Below are 21,018 nucleotides of genomic sequence, written 5' to 3' on the forward strand. Positions count from 1 at the left end.
CATTATGCAGGGTGTTGAAAGTTAAACAGTCAGAGAGGGTAGGGGTTGGAACCAGCCACAGGGAACCTCAGTAGCAGTTGGATAACTGTATGTGTCTCAATTATTTGAATTTCAGCCGTTGGCCAAATTTATGACTGTCATATATTAATCAGCTAACAACTGTCTTGGCATGTACATTTGATAAGACTATGTGGGGACGATGTTCACCTGCAAGAGGTGAAAGTACAGCCATGCCCACTTTCTGGATTAAAAAGGCTTTTTCTTAACTAAATGAAATATCACTTCTGAATAATCTCATGTATCCAGACCTTTTTTGTCTGGAACTTTTCTCTGTCCATGCTGTTTTCCAGAGTCAGAAGGAACTTTAGTCCCTTTATTGTTACTGACTCAATCAAAGCTTGTTTCTGCTTTCTAAAGGAGTACATTGTAATTAGATCATTTTGCTCTTAAAAAAGTTCCTTGGGCAGTTTTTTTTTTTTTTTTTTTCTCAAAGTGATGGGTGCAGTGTTTAATAAGAAAAATAAAAAGACAGAAGGGGTCTGATGCTTTTGCACTTTATCTGTTTTTTTTTTTGTTTTTGTAAATTTGAAGTACAGAAATTATATCTTCCACACTAGCTTTGCTCACTCAAAACTGTTAGGTAACTGAACCCTTGACAAAGTGGAGGCATGTGCTGCATTGTTCTTGGTGTGGTCCGGAAACCAGAGGCCTCGCGGTGTTCTACTCGGTTCTCCTGTGTGCATGCTGCTTGTGTTCATGCAAGCCCACATAATAGGGGGTTAGGACTTTGTTGAAGTCAGTTTAGGCTGGTCAAGAGAAAGGAGATTGTAACTAGGAATTGGTGTTCACTCATAAGGGATATTTAGGACAGAATATAAGATGTCTCAATCTTTGGTGTTTTACTTAGTTACATAGTTTAGAAGGAACTAGCTCATATGTCAGTCTCCATCTGAATTTGGAGTATATCTAGTATATCCCCCCATGGAAGTAGTGTACTATAAGTAATGAAAAACAAAACAGCAAAACAAAACAAAACAAAAGCAAGGCTTTGTAGTCAGCTAAATTTAGACATGTAATTTGATTTAAAGACCATTAATAGTTCTGTCTTACTGAGCAGGCTTCTTAACATCTCTGAGCCTCTGTTTCCTTTGCTGTGAAATGGATAGCCACCCCAAAAAGGGTTTGATATTCAGAAAACACTTAGCAAGCACTCAACAAATGTTAGTCTTCTGTCCGTAAACGATTTTATCCTGTGCATATCTTGCTGCTAACATACAGCAAGGCATGGAAATTTCCTTTTGGGATTATCTGGGGAGGCTTTTCCTATTCCTTTATTATGTGACCCTCTGTTAGAATATATATAGGGGCAACTCTAGGCAAAGTTCTGAGAAAAACTTCACTGTCTTCATTACCCGATTCACTCTAGGCAGTCCCTCCCTCTACTTCAAATATGCTCACTGTCTGCCCTTTCTGTGAAGACCAAAGTAGGGAATCAGTAATGGTAGGTTTTCAGGCTCCGAGAGTAGAATTGCCTTTAGTGTAGGATGTTACTCTCAGTGCTCCTTATTTCACAGCCTCATGAAGCCATCTCTGAAGAAATGGGAAACTGACAAAATAGTGTTCTTTCTGACTCCGGGAAAAAGTATAGACAGATAGGAATTCCAGATAAAAAAGAAATGGATAGATGAAGCTATTCAGAACTGATTTCATAGTCAAGAAGAAAAACCCTTTTAACCCAGAAACTGGGAATGACTTTATATATATATATATATATATATATATATATATATATATATATATATATATATATATTAATGTTAACACCTGAAGACATAGCAGTTTTTGAGAAACATCCTTTAAGGATCTACTTACTTTTCACTCTAAACTCTATTTTTGAAATTATTTAGACCTTAACATGTTTTTAGAAAAGGTACTGCGGGAATGACTGTGGTAGAAGTGCAATTTAAAAAGGAAACAGTCAGAGTAGAGTTTTTCTTTTTCTTTTTCTTTTTTCTTTCTTTTTTTTTTTTTTAATTATACTTTAAGTTCTGAATTACATATGCAGAAAGTGCGGTGTTGTTACAGTTAGGTATGCACGTGCAATGGTGATTTCCTGCACCCATCAACCTGTCACCTACATTAGGTATTTCTCCTAATGTTATCCCTCCCCTAGTCCTGCACCTGCCATAGGCTCTAGTGTGTGATGATCTCCTCCTTATCTCCATGTGTTCTCATTGTTCAACTCCCACTTACGAGTGAGAAAATGCATTGTTTGGTTTTCTGATCTTGTGATAATTTGCTGAGAATGATGGATTCCAGCTTTATCCATGTCCCTGCAAAGGACATGAACTCATCCTCTTTTATGGCTGCATAGTATTCCATGGCGTATATGTGCCACATTTTATTAATCCAGTCTATCATTAATGGACATTTTTTTGGTTCCAAGTCTTTGCTATTGTGAATAGTGCTGCAATAAACATACATGTGCATGTGTCTTTATCAAAGGATTTATAATTCTTTGGGTATATGCCCAGTCATGGGATTGCTGGGTCAAATGGTATTTCTAGTTCTAGATCCTTAAGGAATCACTGCACTGTCATCCACAATGGTTGAACTAATTTACACTCCCACCAACATATAAAAGTGTTCCTATTTTTCCATAACCTCTCCAGCATCTGTTGTTTCCTGACTTTTTAGTGATTGTCATTCTAACTGGTATGAGATGGTATCTCGTGGTTTTGATTTGCATTTCTATAATGATCAGTGATGATGAACGTTGTTTCATATGTTTGTTGGCTGCATAAATGTCTTCTTTTGAGAAGTGTCTGTTCATATCCTTTGCCCATTTTTTTATGGGGTTGTTTGTTTTTTTCTTGTAAATTTGTTTACATTCTTTGAAGACTCTGGATATTAGCCCTTTGTCAGATGGATAGATTGCAAAAATGTTCTCCCATTCTGTAGGTTGCCTGCTCACTCTGATGATAGTTTCATTTGCTGTGCAGAAGCTCTTTAGTTTAATTAGATCCCATTTGTCATTTCTGGCTTTTGTTGACATTGGTTTTGATGTTTTAGACATGAAGTCTTTGCCCATGCCTATGTCCTGAATGGTATTGCCTGGTTTTTCTTCTAGGATTTTTATGGTCCTAGGTCTTACATTTAAGTCTTTGATCCATCTTGAGTTGATTTTTGTATATGGTGTAAGGAAGGAGTACAGTTTCAGATTTTTGCATATGGCTAGCCAGTTTTCCCAACACTATTTATTCAATAGAGAATCTTTTCCCCATTGCTTGTATGTGTCAGATTTGTCAAAGATCAGTTGGTGGTAGATGTGTGGTGTTATTTCTGAGGCCTCCATTCTGTATCATTGCTCTATATATCTGTTTTGGTACCAGTACCATGCTGTTTTGGTTACTGTAGCCTTGTAGTAAAGTGTGAAGTCAGATAGCGTGATGCCTCCAGATTTGTTATTCTTACCCAGGATTGTCTTGGCTATGTGGGCTGTTTTTTGGTTACATGTGAAGTTTAAAGTAGCTTTTTCCAATTCTTTGAAGAAAGTCAGTAGTAGCTTGATGGGGATAGCATTGAATCTATAAATTGCTTTGGGGGGTGAGGTCATTTTAACAATACTGATTCTTCCTATCAATGAGCATGGAATGTTTTTCCATTTGTTTGTGTCTTCTCTTATTTTCTTGAGCAGTGGTTTGTAGTTCTCCTTGAAGAAATCATTTACATCCCTTGTAAGTTGTATTCCTAGGTATTTTATTCTATTAATAGCAATTGTGAATAGGAATTCACTCATGATTTGGCTCTCTGTTTATCTATTATTGGTGTATAGGAATGCTTGTGAGTTTTGCACATTGGTTTTGTATCCTGAGACTTTGATGAAGTTGCTTATCAGCTTAAGGAGATTTTGGACTGAGACAATGGGGTTTTCTAAATATGCAATCATGTCATCTGCAAACAGGGACAATTTGACTTCCTCTGTTCCTATTTGAATACCCTTTATTTATTTCTCTTGCCTGATTGCCCTGGCCAGAACTTCCAATACTATGTTGAATAGGAGTGGTGAGAGAGGGCATCCCTGTCTTGTGCCCATTTTCAAAGGGAATGTTTCCAGTTTTTGCCCATTCAGTACAATATTGGCTGTGGGTTTGTCATAAATAGCTCTTGCTATGTTGAGATATATTTCATCGATACCTAGTTTATTGAGAGTTTTTAGCATGAAAGTCTGTTGAATCTTGTCGAGCACCTTTTCTGCATCTATTGAGATAATCATGTGGTTTTTGTCTTTGGTTCTGTTTATATGAGGGATTACGTTTATTGATTTGCTTGTGTTGAACCAGCCTTGCCTCTCAGGGATGAAGCCGACTTGATTGTGTTGGATAAGCTTTTTGATGTGCTGCTGGATTCCGTTTGCCAGTATTTTACTGAGGATTTTCGCATCAATGTTCATCAGGGATATTGGCCTAAAATTCTCTCTTTTTTTTTGTTGTGTCTCTACCAGGCTTTGGTGTCAGGATGATGCTGGCCTCATAAAATGAGTTAGGGAGGATTCCCTCTTTTTCTATTGATCAGAATAGTTTCAGAAGGAACTATGCATGCAATAAAGCTCCTCTTTGTACCTCTAGTAGAATTCGGCTGTGAATCCATCTGGTCCTGGACTTTTTTTGGGTGCTAGGCTATTAATTATTACCTCAATTTCAGATCCTGCTACTGGTCTATTCAGATATTTAACTTCTTCCTGGTTTAGCCTTGTGAGGGTGTATGTGTCCAGGAATTTATCAATTTCTTTTAGATTTTCTAGTTTATTTGCATAGAGGTGTTTATAGTATTCTCTGATGGTAGTTTGCATTTCTGTGGGATCTGTGGTAAATCCTCATCATCATTTTTATTGCATCTATTTGATTCTTCTCTCTTTTCTTCTTTATTAGCCTTGCTAGGGGTCTATGTATTTTGTTGATCATTAAAAAAAAAAAAAAAAAAAAAAAAACAGCTTCCGGATTCATTGATTTTTAAGGGTTTTTTTATTTCTCTATCTCCTTCAGTTTTGCTGTGATCTTAGTTATTTCTTGTCTTCTGCTAGCTTTTGAATTTGTTTGCTCTTGCTTCTCTACTTCTTTTAATTGTGATCTTAGGGTGTCAATTTTAGATCTCTCCTGCTTTCTCTTGTGGGTATTTAATGTTATAAATGTCCCTCCACACACTGCTTTAAATGTGTCCCAGAGATTGTGGTGCATTGTATCTTTGTTCTCCTTGATTTCAAAGAACATCTTTATTTCTGCCTTTGTTCGTTATTTACCCAGTAGTCATTCAGGAGCAGGTTGTTCAGTTTCCATGTAGTTGTGCTGTTTAGTGAGATTCTTAACCCTGAGTTTTAATTTGATTGCTCTGTGGTCTGAGAGGCAGTTTGATGTGATTTTTGTTCTTATACATTTGTTGAGGAGTGTTTTACTTGTAATTATGTGGTCAATTTTAGAATAAGTGTGATGTGGTGCTGAGAAGAATGTATATTCTGTTGATTTGGGGTGAAGAGTTCTGTACATGTACGTTAGCTCTGCTTGGTCCAGAGCTGAGTTCGAGTCCTGGATATCTTTGTTAATTTTATGTCTCATTTATCTGTCTAATATTGACAGTGGGGTGTTAAAGTCTTCCATTATCATTGTGTGGGACTCTAAGTCTCTTTGTAGGTCTGTAAGAACTTGCTTTATGAATCTGGTGCTCCTGTATTGGGTGAATATATGCTTAGGATAGTTAGCTCTTCTTGTTGAATTGAGCCCTTTACCATTATGTAACAGCCTTCTTTGTCTCTTTTGATCTTTGCTGGCTTAAAGTTTGTTTTTTCAGATGCCAGGATTGCAAGCCTTGCTTTTTTTGCCTTCCATTTGCTTGGTAGATCTTCCTCTATCCCTTTATTCCCTTTATTTTGGGCTGATGTTTGTCTTTGCATGTGAGATGAGTCTCCTGAATACAGCACACTGATGGGTCTTGATGCTTTATCCAGTTTGCCAGTCTGTCTTTTAATTGGGGCGTTTTGACGTTTTATGTTTAAGGCTAATATTGTTATGTGTAAATTTGATCATGTCATTATGATGCTAGCTAGTTATTTCACCTGTTCATTGATGCAGTTTCTTCATAGCATTGATGGTCTTTAGAATTTGGCATGTTTTTGCAGTAGTTGGTACCACTTGTTCCTTTCCATGTTTAGTACTTCCTTCAGGAGCTCTTGTAAGGCAGGCCTGGTTGTGACAAAATCTCTCAGCATTTGCTTGTCTGTAAAGGATTTTATTTCTCCTTCACTTATGATTTTTAGTTTGGCTGGATATGAAATTTTGGGTTGAAAATTATTTTCTTTAAGAATATTGAATATTGACCCCCACTCTCTTCTGGCTTGTAGGGTTTCTGCCGAGAGGTCCACTGTTAGTCTGATGGGCTTCCCTTTGTGGGTAACCTGACCTTTTTCTCTGGCTGCCCTTAACATTTTTTTCCTTCATTTCAACCTTGGTGAATCTGACAATTATGTGTCTTGGGGTTGCTCTTCTCGAGGAGGGTCTTTGTGGTGTTCTCTGTAATTCCTGAATTTGAATGTTGGCCTGCTTTGCTAGGTTGGGGAAGTTCTTTTGGATAATATCCTGAAGAGTGTTTTCTAACTTGGTTCCATTCTCACTATCACTTTCAGGTACACCAATCAAACATAGATTTGGCCTTTTCACATAGTCCCATATTTCTTGGAGGCTTTCTTCATTTCCTATCACTCTTTTTTTCTCTAATCTTGTCTTCTTACTTTATTTCATTAATTTGATCTTCAATCACTGGTATCCTTTCCTTCTGCTTGATTGAATCAAGCCACTGAAGCTTGTGTATGCTTCACGAAGTTCTTGTACTGTGGTTTTCAGCTCCATCTAGTCATTTAAGCTCTTCTCTACCCTGGTTATTCTACTTAGCCATTCGTCTAACCTTTTGTCAAGGTTTTTAGCCTTCTTACAATGGGTTAGAACATGCTCCTTTAGCTCAGAGAAGTTTGTTATTACAGACCTTCTGAAGCCTGTTTCTGTCAACTCATCAAACTCATTTTCCATCCAGTTTTGTTCCCTTGCTGGCGTGGTGTTGTGTTCCTTTGGAGAAGAGACGTTCTTGTTTTTGGAATTTTCCCTCTTTCTGCTCTGGTTTCTCCCCATCTTTGTGGATTTATCTACCTTTGGTCTTTGATGTTGCTGTTCTACAGATGGGGTTTTGGTGTGGATGTCCTTTTTGTTGATGTTGATGCTATTCCTTTCTGTTTGTTAGGTTTCTTTCTAACAGGTCCCTCAGCTGCAGGTCTGTTGGTGTTTGCTGGAGGTCCACTCTGGACCCTGTTTGCCTGAGTATCACCAGTGGAGGCTGCAGAATAGCAAATATTGCTGCCTGATCCTTCCTCTGGAAGCTTTGTCCCAGAGGGCCACCTGCCTGTATGAAGTGTCTGTTGGCCCCTACTGGGAGTTGTCTCCCAGTCAGGCTACACGAGGGTCAGGGACCCACTTGAGGAGGCAGTCTGCCTGTTATCGGAGCTTGAATGCCATTCCGGGTGAACCACTGATCTCTTCCGAGCTGTCAGGCAGTGAACTTTAAGTCCAGAGAAGGTGTCAGCTGCCTTTTGTTCAGATATACCCTGCCCCCATAGGTGGAGTCTAGAGAGGCAGTAGGCCTTGCTGAGCTGGGATGGGCTCTGCCCAGTTCGAGCTTCCCTGCCACTTTGTTTACACTGTGTGCATGGAACTGCCTACTCAGTCCTCAACAACGGCAGACGTCCCTCCCCCCACCAAGCTCCCATGTCCCAGGTCAATCTCAGACTGCTGCACTAGCAGTGAGCAAGGCTCTATGGGCGTGGGACCCGCCAAGCCAGGCACGGGAGGAGATCTCCTGGTCTGCCGGTTGCTAAGACACTGGGAAAAGTGCAGTATTTGGGCAGGAGTGTACTGCTCCTCCAGGTACAGTCATTCACAGCTTTTCTTGGCTAGGAAAGAGAAATCCTATGATCCCTTGCACTTCCCCGGTGAGACAACACCCTGCTCTGCTTCGGCTTGCCCTCTGTGGGCTACACCCACTGTCCAACCAGCCCCAGTGAGATGAACCAGGCATCTCCATTGGAAATGCAGAAATCACCTGTCTTCTGCATCGATCTCACTGGGAGTTGTAGACCAGAGGTATTCCTATTTGGCCATCTTGGAAGTGATCTTCTTTTTCTTTTAGCAGGGATAAAATAGGAAATCTTAGATTATGCTTTAATGTCTTGGAACATCTGTCATGAGAACTGTAGGGAGCCAGGGGTGGAAGTGAGAGAATAAGAAAATTCTTATTAGACATTTTAACCAAGACTCGTTTCTTGTTGGTAAAGAGATATGAATTACAGGTTTCACATGTCAGATTGTGATCAAACCACTTTTGAAAATATTACAAACAGACAAGCTGAAAAAAAAAGTGTCTCTTGCTGTGGTTATACCCTGAAATTGATCAAGAAGAAGCCAATGATGGCCGGACATGGTGTTTCACGCCTGTAATCCCAGCACTTTGGGAGGCCAAAGTAGGCAGATCACGAGGTCAGGAGATTGAGACCATCCTGGCTAACATGGTGAAACCCTTTCTCTACTAAAAATACAAAAACAAAATTAACCGGGCATGGTGGTGGAGGCCTGTAGTCCCAGCTACTCAGGAGGCTGAGGTGAGAGAATGGCGTGAACCCGGGAGGCAGAGCTTGCAGTGATCTGAGATCATGCCACTGCACTCCAGCCTGGGCGACAGAGTGAGATTCTGTCTAAAAAAAAAAAAAAAAAAAAAAAGGAAGCCAATGGTTTAGGAAGACATGGGAGTATTCATTTAAAAATGGACACAGATCTGTTTGGTTACTGAAAGACTACACAGTGGTAATACTGCACTCGTTTATTGCCAAACTGACTAACTGGGGTTTCAGATTTGATGTTCCCTTTAGGTATTTTGTAAGTAATTTAGTAAAAGACTGAATTGGCAGCTTTAAATGCTATTTGTTCACTCCTCGTCCACTCCACTTTTAAATCATTTGACACAGACTAGACAGAGACAGGCTCATTACTTTTCTTTCTTTTTTTTTTCTTTTTTTTTTTTGAGATGGAGTCTTGCTCTGCCACCCAGGCTGCAGTGCAGTGGCGCAATCTCTGCTCACTGCAAGCTCCGCCTCCAGGGTTCATGCCATTCTGCCTCAGCCGCCTGAGTAGCTGGGACTACAGGCGCCTGCCACCACGCCCGGCTAATTTTTTGTATTTTTAGTAGAGACGGGGTTTCACCTTGTTAGTCAGAATGGTCTCCAAAGTCCTGACCTTGTTATCTGCCCGCCTTGGCCTCCCAAAGGGCTGGGATTACAGGCGTGAGCCACCGGGCCAAGCCCAGGCTCATTACTTTTCTAAAATGAAGAGTGTCCCTTCCTGGGGTAGCATTTGAAATAAATGGAGCCAAATGGAGAGAGACTCTGTATCTGAATTTCTCTTTGAGGATGTTGACTGAGTCAAAAATTTTAATCTGTTTGAAAAAAACAAATAAATACACATACAAACCATGATTTATTTATATAATTCAATTATATGTAATAATTTAGTAGGAGAAATTGTGAGTATCCATTTAGAAAGTTTCCAAGTTTATTTTGCAATACTGTACCTTCATTGTTCTAGTTCAATATGCTGTCAACTTTGTGAGCTCAGTTTTTACCGTTGGCCAGTTATATTAAATTTTGTTAAGCATATCATCCTTTCACCAGAACTATAGACTGTATGCAGTATAAAAGGATTAAAAATCTAACATTTGTGCTATCCTTATTAAGCTTAGTCTAAGTGGCATTGCTAATAGCAATAAATGCTTGTTCTTTCTTCTCTCACTGGTGTTGCCTTTCTCTTGGCTCCTCTCACCTAACCACCTTGTATTGCTGTCTTAGCTTCTTATTTAAATAACGTATTGTAATTGAACTTTTAAATACATGTATTTCTAATCTCTCCCAGTAGATTGTAATGTTAGGAAGGGATCACGGCTATTTATCTTTAGCTAGTTTAGAGAGTCTAACAAAGTTCATTGAGAGTCACTTAAGAGACACTCAAGAAATATTGTTGAATAACTTCTGACAATCATTTTATATTTTAGCACATCGTAGTCAAGAACTTCTGTCAATGTTAATTAACTGTTAGTAGAGAAAGTGTGATAGAGTTTGATCATTAAAAAAGGCAAAATTCCCACTTTGATTAAACGGATTTTTTTTTTTTTTGGAAGGTTGACACTTTCTTTTATAAAAAGGGTATTTTCCCATTGGAAGCATGATTGGTGAAGTTTTGATCATTCTTTGGTATTTGCAACATTCACACTGGCATCTTCTAAAGCAGAAACGTTGTCACTCCCCTGTCTTTGAAAGAAACTTGACCCTTAGCATGACAGAAAGGGAGCCTGCTAAGGCTTGTGGGAAGACAACTGTTTACTCCAGGAAACAATTGTTTAATTACCTGCTCTGTGTCTTTGGAGAGAAGAATATCCTGAATCTCAAAAATGTAACATGCGGGCAGAAATGTCTTGGAATTCTTTGGGTAGAGGTGAGGGTTGTGGTTTACTATTTGAAAAATATTTATTTAAATTCCTGGACAGTGCATTGTCCCCTTGCAAATGCATTTATTTGCTGAAAAGGGTATCAATAGCCTTTTAACTCCAAAGTCATTTTTATCCTGGAAGAAATTTAAATTTTATTTCTAAATGAACCCTTGTGACACCTATTCCTCTTGGTTCTGGCAATATATGGTTTGCAGTTTCATGTGTTCACTGTGTCCCTTTATTTTAAGTCCTATTAGGGAAATTAGGAAATGACCATCACCAGATACTCCCTTATGAGGGTGTGTTAGAGTGAACATGTGCCTATAGGTGTATAAGAAAGGCAATAATTGGCTGGGTGCAGTGGCTCACGCCTGTAATCCCAGCACTTTGGGAGGCTGAGTTGGACGGATCATGAGGTCAGGAGTTCGAGACCAGCCTGACCAATATGGTGAAACCCCATCTCTACTAAAAGTACAAAAATTAGCCGGGTGTGATCGTATGCGCCTGTAATCCCAGCTACTCAGGAGGCTGAGGCAGAAGAATCGTTTGAACCCAGGAGGCAGAGGTTGCAGTGAGCCGAGATCACGCCACTGCATTCCAGCCTGGGTGACAGAGCTAAACTCAGTCTCAAAAAAAAAAAAAAAAAAAAAAAAAGCAATAATTATTTATATATTAGAAATCTCCACTTGAGCACAGAAGTTTGAAGCTGCAGTGAGGCAAGATCACGCGACTGCACTCCAGTCTGGGTGACAGAGCAAGACTCTATTTTTGAAGAAAAAAAATTAAAGGAATAGATTCCTTCTTGGAAATAAACTTCATATGTGAAATTTTGGACATGAAAATTTGATCAAGTTAGGAAACAATATTTTTTTTAACTTTCCATGAAGATTGAAAGGTGAACAAAAGTTCATGTTTGACATGGCAGAACCTATTAGCAATGTGTGATTACGGCCCATTCTGTTCAACTTTATGGAGACGTGAAACACACTAGTAGGTGTGTGTACTTGTCATCAGGCAATCTCAGGGCATGGGCGAAATACTTGGTCATTACTCTCCAACTGATGGATGGAGAGTAATTACTTCAGTGAAGGTACACTATCATGCCTAGTGATACCAAGCCTGGCGACTGTTTTAACTTAGCACAGTGAGTCACGTTCTCAACAAAGTAAGCATTCAATAAGGTAGGAAAAGCCTCAAAAAATAATTTTCTTAAAGGTCCTCTGCTCATGCAAATGTGACTGATGACATTCTGCTAGGGTCATGTATGTAAAATTCTTAGCATGTCTCTTCACTCATTCAAAAAAAAAAAAAAATCTGTTGGAATGCAAGTTCCCTTAAAGTATAGGGTTTTCACATGTTGCCCAGGCCAGTCTCGAATTCCTGGGCTCAAGCAGTCCTCCTACTTCAGCTTCCCAAAATGCTGGGATTACAGATGTGAGCCACCGTGCCCAGCCTTCAAAGTACAATCTTAATGGGACATCTTTATATCTACTCAAATTTGTAAATATGCTAATGATCGACAAATTATTTGACACACTTGACATTGACTAAACCCACCTACTGTATTTCAGAGGCCAAAACCATTGATTTAATGGAACCTTTCCTCAAGTGCATTAATCCACTAGACACTCGTATTTATTGAGTTTTACATTGATTTTTCTCAGTTCAAAAGAGGGCATATGTTATATTTAGGAATGAAAGTTTGATTTTATAAGGCAATTAAAAAACAGAATTCTCAGTAGAAAAATTACTGTGTAGCAAGTTTTGCTAGATTCTAACTGATCTTTAAAGAGGGACATTCAGTAAATAGCATTTAAAACTTTCAGTTTCTGTTGGGAAAAATTGAGAATTATTTTCCTGAGGTTATGTGATAATAGAGAAAATTATTGAATCACAATCACAAGCAACTTAGAAAGACAAAAACACAACCTTTATGCATATATGCATGTATGTGGGAGTAGATGGAGGTGTGTAAATCCAGAGAGGAACTTGACTGTACGTGAGTTTCTTATTTTGCATTTTTATTCTCATTGGCAGGACAGATTTATTTTATTTTATTTTTTGATGGCAATATTCCATGTGTCTTTTTAGTGTGATTCCATGAAGAAACTTGCTTATTGATTACGGTCCTGTAGCTCAGAAATGTTAAGTTATGGTTTTAAATATGGGTTAATTACCATTGATGTGTGAATTCAGGTTCCAAAAGAAATGCATATCAGAAGAGAAACTTAACTGAATAGTATTAATTTTACTGTTTTCAAAGCTCTCTCCTAGCTGTGATAAGGAGACAGAATACATGTGTCATCTCTACCTGGTTATCTAGATGAATGTATTAGGTTAGTGCAAAGGTAATTGCCATTGAAGGTAATGACCAAAACTGCAATTACTTTTTCACTAAGCTAATACATGATACACATAAAAGACACCTTAGCCGCTCATGATAAGGGCTAATGAATGGTACAGATATATTGCAAACTTTATAGTTTGTAGGATTGGCTAATATCTTCTTGTTCAGTTTCTGTTTTGAACAATGAAAATTGAGGCTTGAATGACTCTTGAAGCTTGTGCAGTTTGTCAAGGAAAGATTCATTTCTATTGCGTATACTATTCTTGTTAAGATGGGAAGCAGACTTGTGTCATTTGGAAAAACTTTCTAGAAAGGCTGAAACTAAGAGAGGCTTGTAGAGTATCAGAAAACATAACTTTTCACTACACACAATTTGGGGTTAACTGCATTTTTAGGTACTGATATGCATCAGTTAGTTTTGCATGCACATCATTAAATAATGAGAATTTTCGATGGAAAGAAAAAGAGAAAGTCCTTGATAAAAGGACCTGTGGACCAAAAGCTCTTCAGTACACTTCTGAGGCATTATTAACAATACAATAATAAAGAGGGAAAATCATATAACTTCTGTGAAACCACAATCTTTGTTCTGTCTGAATTCATTTCTGCCAGCTCACAGACATTTGACTTTTGTCGAATATTGGAAAATACGGTTTCTTGTTCTTTGGGTCCTAGATTAAGAAGAAACAGCAAGATGTACTTGGTTTCCTAGAAGCCAACAAAATAGGATTTGAGGAAAAAGATATTGCAGCCAATGAAGAGAATCGGAAGTGGATGAGAGAAAATGTACCTGAAAATAGTCGACCAGCCACAGGGTATCCCCTGCCACCTCAGATTTTCAATGAAAGCCAGTATCGCGGGGTAAGAAAACAATGTAAATTCTTGTTTATTGAAATAGATTGCCCCAAATCTATCCATTATTTTCACCTCTGCCTCCAAACCTGCATATATATAGTCATATCGCTTGCTTATAGTCATTTGTCCTTTGCATCCACTCAAAGGCTGGATGTAGACAATGGCTACATTTTCTAAATATGTTTGCTATTGATTATGCATCACAGCCAAATTTGGGCAAGTTTATTTCTTACTTTTTGAGAATGTTTTGTGGCTTACAAGATGACAGTAGGTATCTCAACCAAATTTAGTCATGTGAAGATTATCTTGCATTCCCCAGATTGAAACCTCTTACTGTTTGGTTGCTCTTCTGGTCATGCATCATGGACATCTCATTGCCTTTCCCAAAACACAGCAAAGATTAACTGTTCTTCTGGCCTTGGGCATGTCTAGCTAATACCTAGTCTAGTGTGGGCTCTGAGAAAATCTCAACCTAAATGAATAATGGAATATAAATATGGTGAATGGAAACAACAGTATCTGACCAGAAATAAGCATCTTCTTACTGGGAAATAGGTGGCTGTTTTGCATGGTGGAAGAAGCTGCAGGCAGATTTAAATTTGATGTGATGTGGAATAAACCGTTCTGCAGATTTTGTGCCATAGAATACCTACTTTTCAACCTATATTAAATAAGATTCGGAAGCCTTGCCTCTTTATTACTCCTTACTCCTTCCAAAATTCTAGTATTATGGAAGGTAGTCTGCCTGTCCCTAAGGAAGCAGATGATTCTGTCGACTAGTCAGGTCATTCTGAATAAATCTCTCTCTCTCTCTCTTTTTTTTTTTTTTTTTTTTTTTTTTTTTTTTTGTGAGACAGAGTTTTGCTCTTGTTGCCCAGGCTGGAGTGCAGTGGCGTGATCTCGGCTCACTGCAACCTCCGCCTCCCAGGTTCAAGCGATTCTCCTGCCTCAGCTTCCTGAGTAGCTGGGATTACAGGCGTGTGCCACTACACCAGGCTAATTTTGGTATTTTTAGTAGAGACGGGGTTTCTCCATGTTGGTCAGGCTGGTCTCAAACTCCCGACCTCAGGTGATCCGCCTGCCTCGGCCTCCCAAAGTGCTGGGATTACAGGCGTGAACCACTGCACTCGGTCGAATAAATCTCCTTTTTTTCTTTTATTGGTTGCATATTGTTAATTCATCTTACCTTCTTTTCATCAAGGACTATGATGCCTTCTTTGAAGCCAGAGAAAATAACGCAGTGTATGCCTTCTTAGGCTTGACAGCCCCACCTGGTTCAAAGGTATGATACCCTTTTTTCCTGCTTTATAGATCATGTTATTGCTGCTGAGATTTTTTAGTCAGTAAGATTTTCACTTTTGTTAAGTATTCAAATTAAGTCAGAGACAGTCTTTTACAGCAAAAAGTACCTTCTCTGCATCCACTTAATTCCTGTTAGGGCAGAAAGATGTGCATAACCAAATGCATAAACTGTGTGTTTAGCAGGTAGGTAGAGTGATTTCCCCATCAAGCTGACCACCGGAGCAAATTTCTCATTGACCTACTCACAAATAAGTGCTTAGCAATTTTAAAGCCTTCATTATTCCAGCCGTCCTGCATGGTTCTACAACGACAGTAAGCATCTTAGTTCATGGTAATCTCCTTGGCAGCATTTATTGTCTTTGGGTGAGAGCAAATGATAGAGTCATCCATTCAAGTTAATTAAGAGCATCTGCATTGCAAAACTGGTCACTAAATTGCTCGCCAAATTTGAGGCTTTTTTCCTGCCAACACAAATTAATTTTTTTAAGTAGCAGCATTTTCAGGACAGACCAAATAAAGGAAGCAACAATAAAATTGTCTATCTAATGAGATGTCCCCAAACTACCAACTTTAAACATACCTTTGCCTTTTATAGTAGTTCTTCATACAAACTGCCTCAATCATTTTATGTTGCTGTGTCATTTTATGTTTTGCTCTTAGCAACTAATTGTATGTTAGACATTCTTTGAACTCTAATTCCCTCTCCTATTTTAAAAGTCTGTGTTACTGTCTGTTTTCATTAGACAAACATTTACTAGTACTATGTTTATATCATTGTGAAATGGTTTTCTTGCCGAACTTTCTTTTCTCATGGATAAAATGTTATATTTTAGGCTTTGTGTAATTTGAGCCATAAGAAAAGTGAGGGAAGACACTTTTCTTTAAATAAGATAGTAAGAGGACTAGATTGCAGCATCTGCAATCCAGACAGAGCAGCATCTGGAGGCTTGCATTGTGAATTTCAGCCCTAGATAGACTGCAAGAACAAACCAGTAATCCTGAGAGGACCCACAGACCATCTCAAGGAAGCAGTCTGTTCCTGTAGGGCTCAGGAGACACCCCAAATACAGTGAGTGCCCCAAGTGAGGAAGTGGAAAAGGGAGACCCTCCTCTCCTGAACACATACCCTCACTGGAGAAACTGAAGGTCTGTTTGCGGGAGAAGTTTCCAACTTTACCTGGAGCTGAGTCAAGTTAGAGAGCCCAGCAAAATACAGGGGTAGAGGAAACAATAGGAAGGCCCTGGGATCTCGCTGGGTCCCCAAGCAGCTCATTTCTGCCTGGCACCACAGGGATCCATCGGGAGTGTGGCCAGAGGAGCAGGCATTAAAACACCACGGAAAGAAGAAATTCTCTAGCCAAATTTTGTAACAATTTGAACGGGACAAGAAGCCTCCTGGCCAGAACTGGGGGGAGGGTGCAAATCCCACTTACAGACTTCACAGGCAAGAGAAGAACTAAAGCCCTTTTTATTCCACAGCTGGGAGTTGGATAACCTTTGGGGAATTTTTAAGCCCCTTTTGCCCTCCACCTGGAAACAGACTCAAGGCTGTTGGAGGGGGGCTTGGTGGGTGTGAGACCAACCTTTCGGTTTGCCTGGTAGCTGGGTGAGGCCTGTGACTGTTGACTTTCCAAGACTTCCCTGACAATCTGCATGACTCAGCAGAGGAAGCCCTAATCCTCCTAGGTATAGAACTCCAGTGACCTGGGAATCTCACCCCCACCCCTCACAGCAGCCACAGCAAGACCCATCCGAGGAGAGTCTGAGCTCAGACATGCCCAGCCCCGCCCCCACCTGATGGTCCTTCCCTTTCCACCCTGGTAGTAGAAGACAAAGGGCATATAATCTTGGGAGTTCTAGGGCCCTGCCCACTGCCGGTCCCTCTCCACAATACTACAGCTAATGGTTTCTGGAAAGCGCCACCTCCTGGCCAACCAGCATAAAAATAGAGCATTAAACCACCAAAGCTAAGGACCCTCACCTAGTCCATTGCACCCGCCTCCACCTCCACCGGACCAGGCGCTGGTATGCATGACTGAGAGACCCATAGATGGTTCACATCACACGACTCCGTGCAGACAACCCCCAGTACCAGCCCAGAGCTAGGTAGACTCGCTGGGTAGCTAGACCCAGAAGAGAGACAACAATCACTGCAGTGTGGCTCACAGGAAGCCACATTCATAGGAAAAGGGGGAGAGTACTACATCAAGGGAGCACCCCATGGGACAAAATAATCTGAACAACAGCCTTCAGCCTTAGACCTTCCCTCTGACAGAGTCTACCCAAGTGAGAAGGAACCAGAAAACCAACTCTGATAATAGGACAAAGCAATGCCCTTCAACATCTGCAAAAAATCACACTAGTTCACCAGCAGTGATCCAAACCAAGAAGAAATCCCTGATTTACCTGAAAAACAATTCAGGGGGTTAGTTATTAAGCTAATCAAGGAGGGGACAGAGAAAGGCAAAGCCCAAAGCAGGGAAATCCAAAAAAATGATACAAGAAATAAAGGGAGAAATATTCAATGAAATAAACAGTTTAAAGAAAAAAGCAATCAAAAATTCAGGAAACTTTGGACCCACTTCTAGAAACATGAAATTCTTTGAGAAGTCTCAGCAATAGAATTGAACAAGTAGAAGAAAGAAATTCAGAACTCTAAGACAAGGTCTTTGAATTAACCCAATCCAACAAAGATAAAGGAAAGAGAATAAGAAAATATGAACAAAGCCTCCAAGAAGTCTGAGATTATGTTAAACGACCAAACCTAAGAATAATTGGAATTCCTGAGGAGGAAGAAGAGAATCCTAAAATCATATTTGGGGGAATAATCAAGGAAAACTTCCCTGGCCTAGCTAGAGACATATACATCCAAATACAAGAAGCACAAAGAACACCTGGGAAATCCATTGCAAAAAGATCTTCGCCTTAGGCACATTGTCATCAGGTTATCTAAGGTTAAGACAAAGGAAAGAATCTTAAGAACTGTGAGACAGAAGCACTAGGTAACCTATAAAGGAAAACCTATCAGATTAACTGCAGGTTTCTCAGCAGAAACCCTACAAGCTAGAAGGGATTAGGGCCCTATCTTCAGCCTCCTTAAACAAAATGATTATCAGTCAACAATTTTGTATCCAGTGAAACTAAGCATCATATATGAAGGAAAGATTCAACTCTTTTCAGGCAAACAAATGCTGAGACAATTTGCCATTACCAAGCCACCACTATAGGAGCTCTAAATCTTGAAAGGAATCCTGGAAACACATCAAAACAGACCCTCTTTAAGGCATAAATCACACAAGACCTATAAAACAAAAATGCAAGCTTGAAAGCAAAAGAAAAAAAAATGAAAAAAACCAGAGTACACAGGCAACAAAGAGCACAATGAATACGATGGTACCTCACATTTCAATGTTAACATTGAATGTGAATGGCCTAAATGCTTCACTTGAAAGATACAGAACTGCAGAATGGATAAGAACTCACCAACAATCTGCTGCCTTCAGGATACTTATCTAACACATAAGGATGCACATAAAGTAAAGGGATGGAAAAGGGCATTTCATGCAAATGGACACCAAATGAGAGCAGGTGCAACTATTCTTATATCAGACAAAACAAACTTAAAGCAACAGTGGTTAAAAGAGACAAAGAGGGACATTATGTAATGGTAAAAGACCTTGTCCAACAGGAAAATATCACAATCTTAAACATATATGCACCTAACACTGGAGCTCTCAAATTTATAAAACAATTACTAATAGACCTAAGAAATGAGATAGACAGCAACATAATAATAGTGGGGGAATTCAGTATCCCATGACAGCACTAGACAGGCCATCAACGCAGAAAGTCAACAAAGAAACAATGGATTTAAACTACACCTTGGGACAAATGGACTTAACAGATATATACAGAACATTTTATGCAACTGCAGAATACACATTCTATTCAACAGCACATGGAACTTTCTTCAACATAGACCATATGATAGGCCATAAAATTAGCCTCAATAAATTTAAGAAAATTGATACTATATCAAGCACTTTCTGAGACCACAGTGGAATAAAACTGGAAATCAACTGCAAAAGGAACCTTCAAAACCATGCAAATAGATAGAAATTAAATAACCTGCTCCTGAATGAGCATTGGGTCAAAAACGAAATCAAGATGGAAATTTAAAAATTCTTCGAACTGAATGACAATAATGATGCAACCTATCAAAATATCTGGGATACAGCAAAGGCAGTGCTAAGAGGAAAGTTTATAGCCCTAAATGCCTACATCAAAAAGTCTGAAAGAGCCCAAACAATCTAAGATCACACTTCAAAGAACTAGAAAAACATGAAGAAACCAAACCCAAACCCAGCAGAAGAAAGAAATAACCAAGATCAGAACAAAACTAAATTAAATTGAAACAAAAATAATACAAAAGATACATGAAACAAAAAGCTGGTTCTTTGAAAAGATAAATAAAATTGATAGACCATTAGCAAGAGTAACCAAGAAAAGAATAAAGAAAATCCAAATAACTTCACTAAGAAATGAAACAGGAAATATTACAACTGACACCACTGAAATACAAAAGATCATTCAAGGCTCCTATGAACACCTCTATGCACATAAACTAGAAAACCTAGAAGAGACGGATAAATTCCTGGAGAAATACCACTTTCCTAGCTTAAATCAGAAAGAATCAGATACATTTAAAAGACCAATAACAGGCATCAAGATTGAAATGGTAATTTAAAAATTACCAACAAAAAAGTCCAGGATTAGACGGATTCACAGCAGAATTCTACTAGACTTTCAAAGAATTAATACTGATATTTTGGACTCTATTCCACAAGATAACGAAAGAAGGAACCCTCCCTAACTCATTCTATGAAGCCAGCATCACCCTAATAACAAAACCAGGAAAGGACACAACCAAAAAAGAAAATTACAGACCAATATCCTTGATGAACATGAATGCTAAAATCCTTAAGAAAATACTAGTTAACTGAATCCAACAAAATATCAAAAAGATAATCCACCATGATCAAATGGGTTTCATACCAGGGATGCATGAATGGTTTAACATACACAAGTCAATAAACGTGATGCACCACATAAACAGAATTAAAATAAAAAATTACATAATCAGCTCAATAGATGCAGAAAAAAACATTCAACAAAATCCAGCATCACTTTATGATTAAAACTCTCAGCAAAATCGGCATACAAGGGACATACCTTAATGTAATAAAAGCCACCTATGATAAACCCACAGCCAACATAATACGGAATGGGGAAAAGTTGAAAGCATTCCCACCGAGAACTGGAGCAAGACGTGGATGCCCACTCTCACCACTTCTCTTCAACATAGTACTGGAAGTCTTAGTCATTGCAATCAGACAAGAGAAAGAAATAAAGGGCATCCAAATTGGTAAAGAGGAAGTCAGTTGGTCACTGTTTGCTGATGATATGATCATTTATCTTGAAAACCCTAAGGACTCCTCCAGAAAGCTCTTAGAATTGGTAAAAGAATTAAGCAAAATTTCCAGATACAAGATTAATGTACACAAATCAACAACAGTGACCAAGTGGAGAATCAAATCAAGAACTCAACCCCTTTTATGGTAGCTGAAAACAAACAAACAAACAAACAAACAAACAAAAAAAACCACTTGGGAATATACCTAACCAAGGAGTAGAAAGACCTCTACAAGGAAAACTACAAAACACTGCAAAAAGAAATCATAGATAACACAAAAATGGAAACACATCCCATGCTAATGGATGGATACAATCAATATTGTGAAAATGACTAAACTGCCAAAACTAATCTACAAATTCAATGCAATTCCCATTAAAATATCACTATCATTCTTCACAGAAAAAAAATCCCAAAATTCTTATGAAATCAAAAAGGAGCCCATATAGCCAAAGCAAGACTAAGAAAA

At 38.9% G+C, this 21,018-nt stretch overlaps 1 protein-coding gene across 1 annotated transcript in view; it reads left to right on the plus strand.

Moving 5' to 3' along the window:
• SH3BGRL (SH3 domain binding glutamate rich protein like) overlaps positions 1-21,018 on the plus strand; it is a 124,728-nt gene that overhangs the window by 95,476 nt on the left and 8,234 nt on the right. The window contains exons 2-3 of the mRNA XM_030933678.1: positions 13,595-13,780; positions 14,976-15,056. Coding sequence (XP_030789538.1) covers positions 13,595-13,780; positions 14,976-15,056 — 267 coding nt within the window. The remainder of the gene's footprint in view (positions 1-13,594; positions 13,781-14,975; positions 15,057-21,018) is intronic.

Source organism: Rhinopithecus roxellana, chromosome 7 (assembly GCF_007565055.1).
Source record: "Rhinopithecus roxellana isolate Shanxi Qingling chromosome 7, ASM756505v1, whole genome shotgun sequence".
Classification (NCBI taxonomy): Eukaryota; Metazoa; Chordata; class Mammalia; order Primates; family Cercopithecidae; genus Rhinopithecus; species Rhinopithecus roxellana.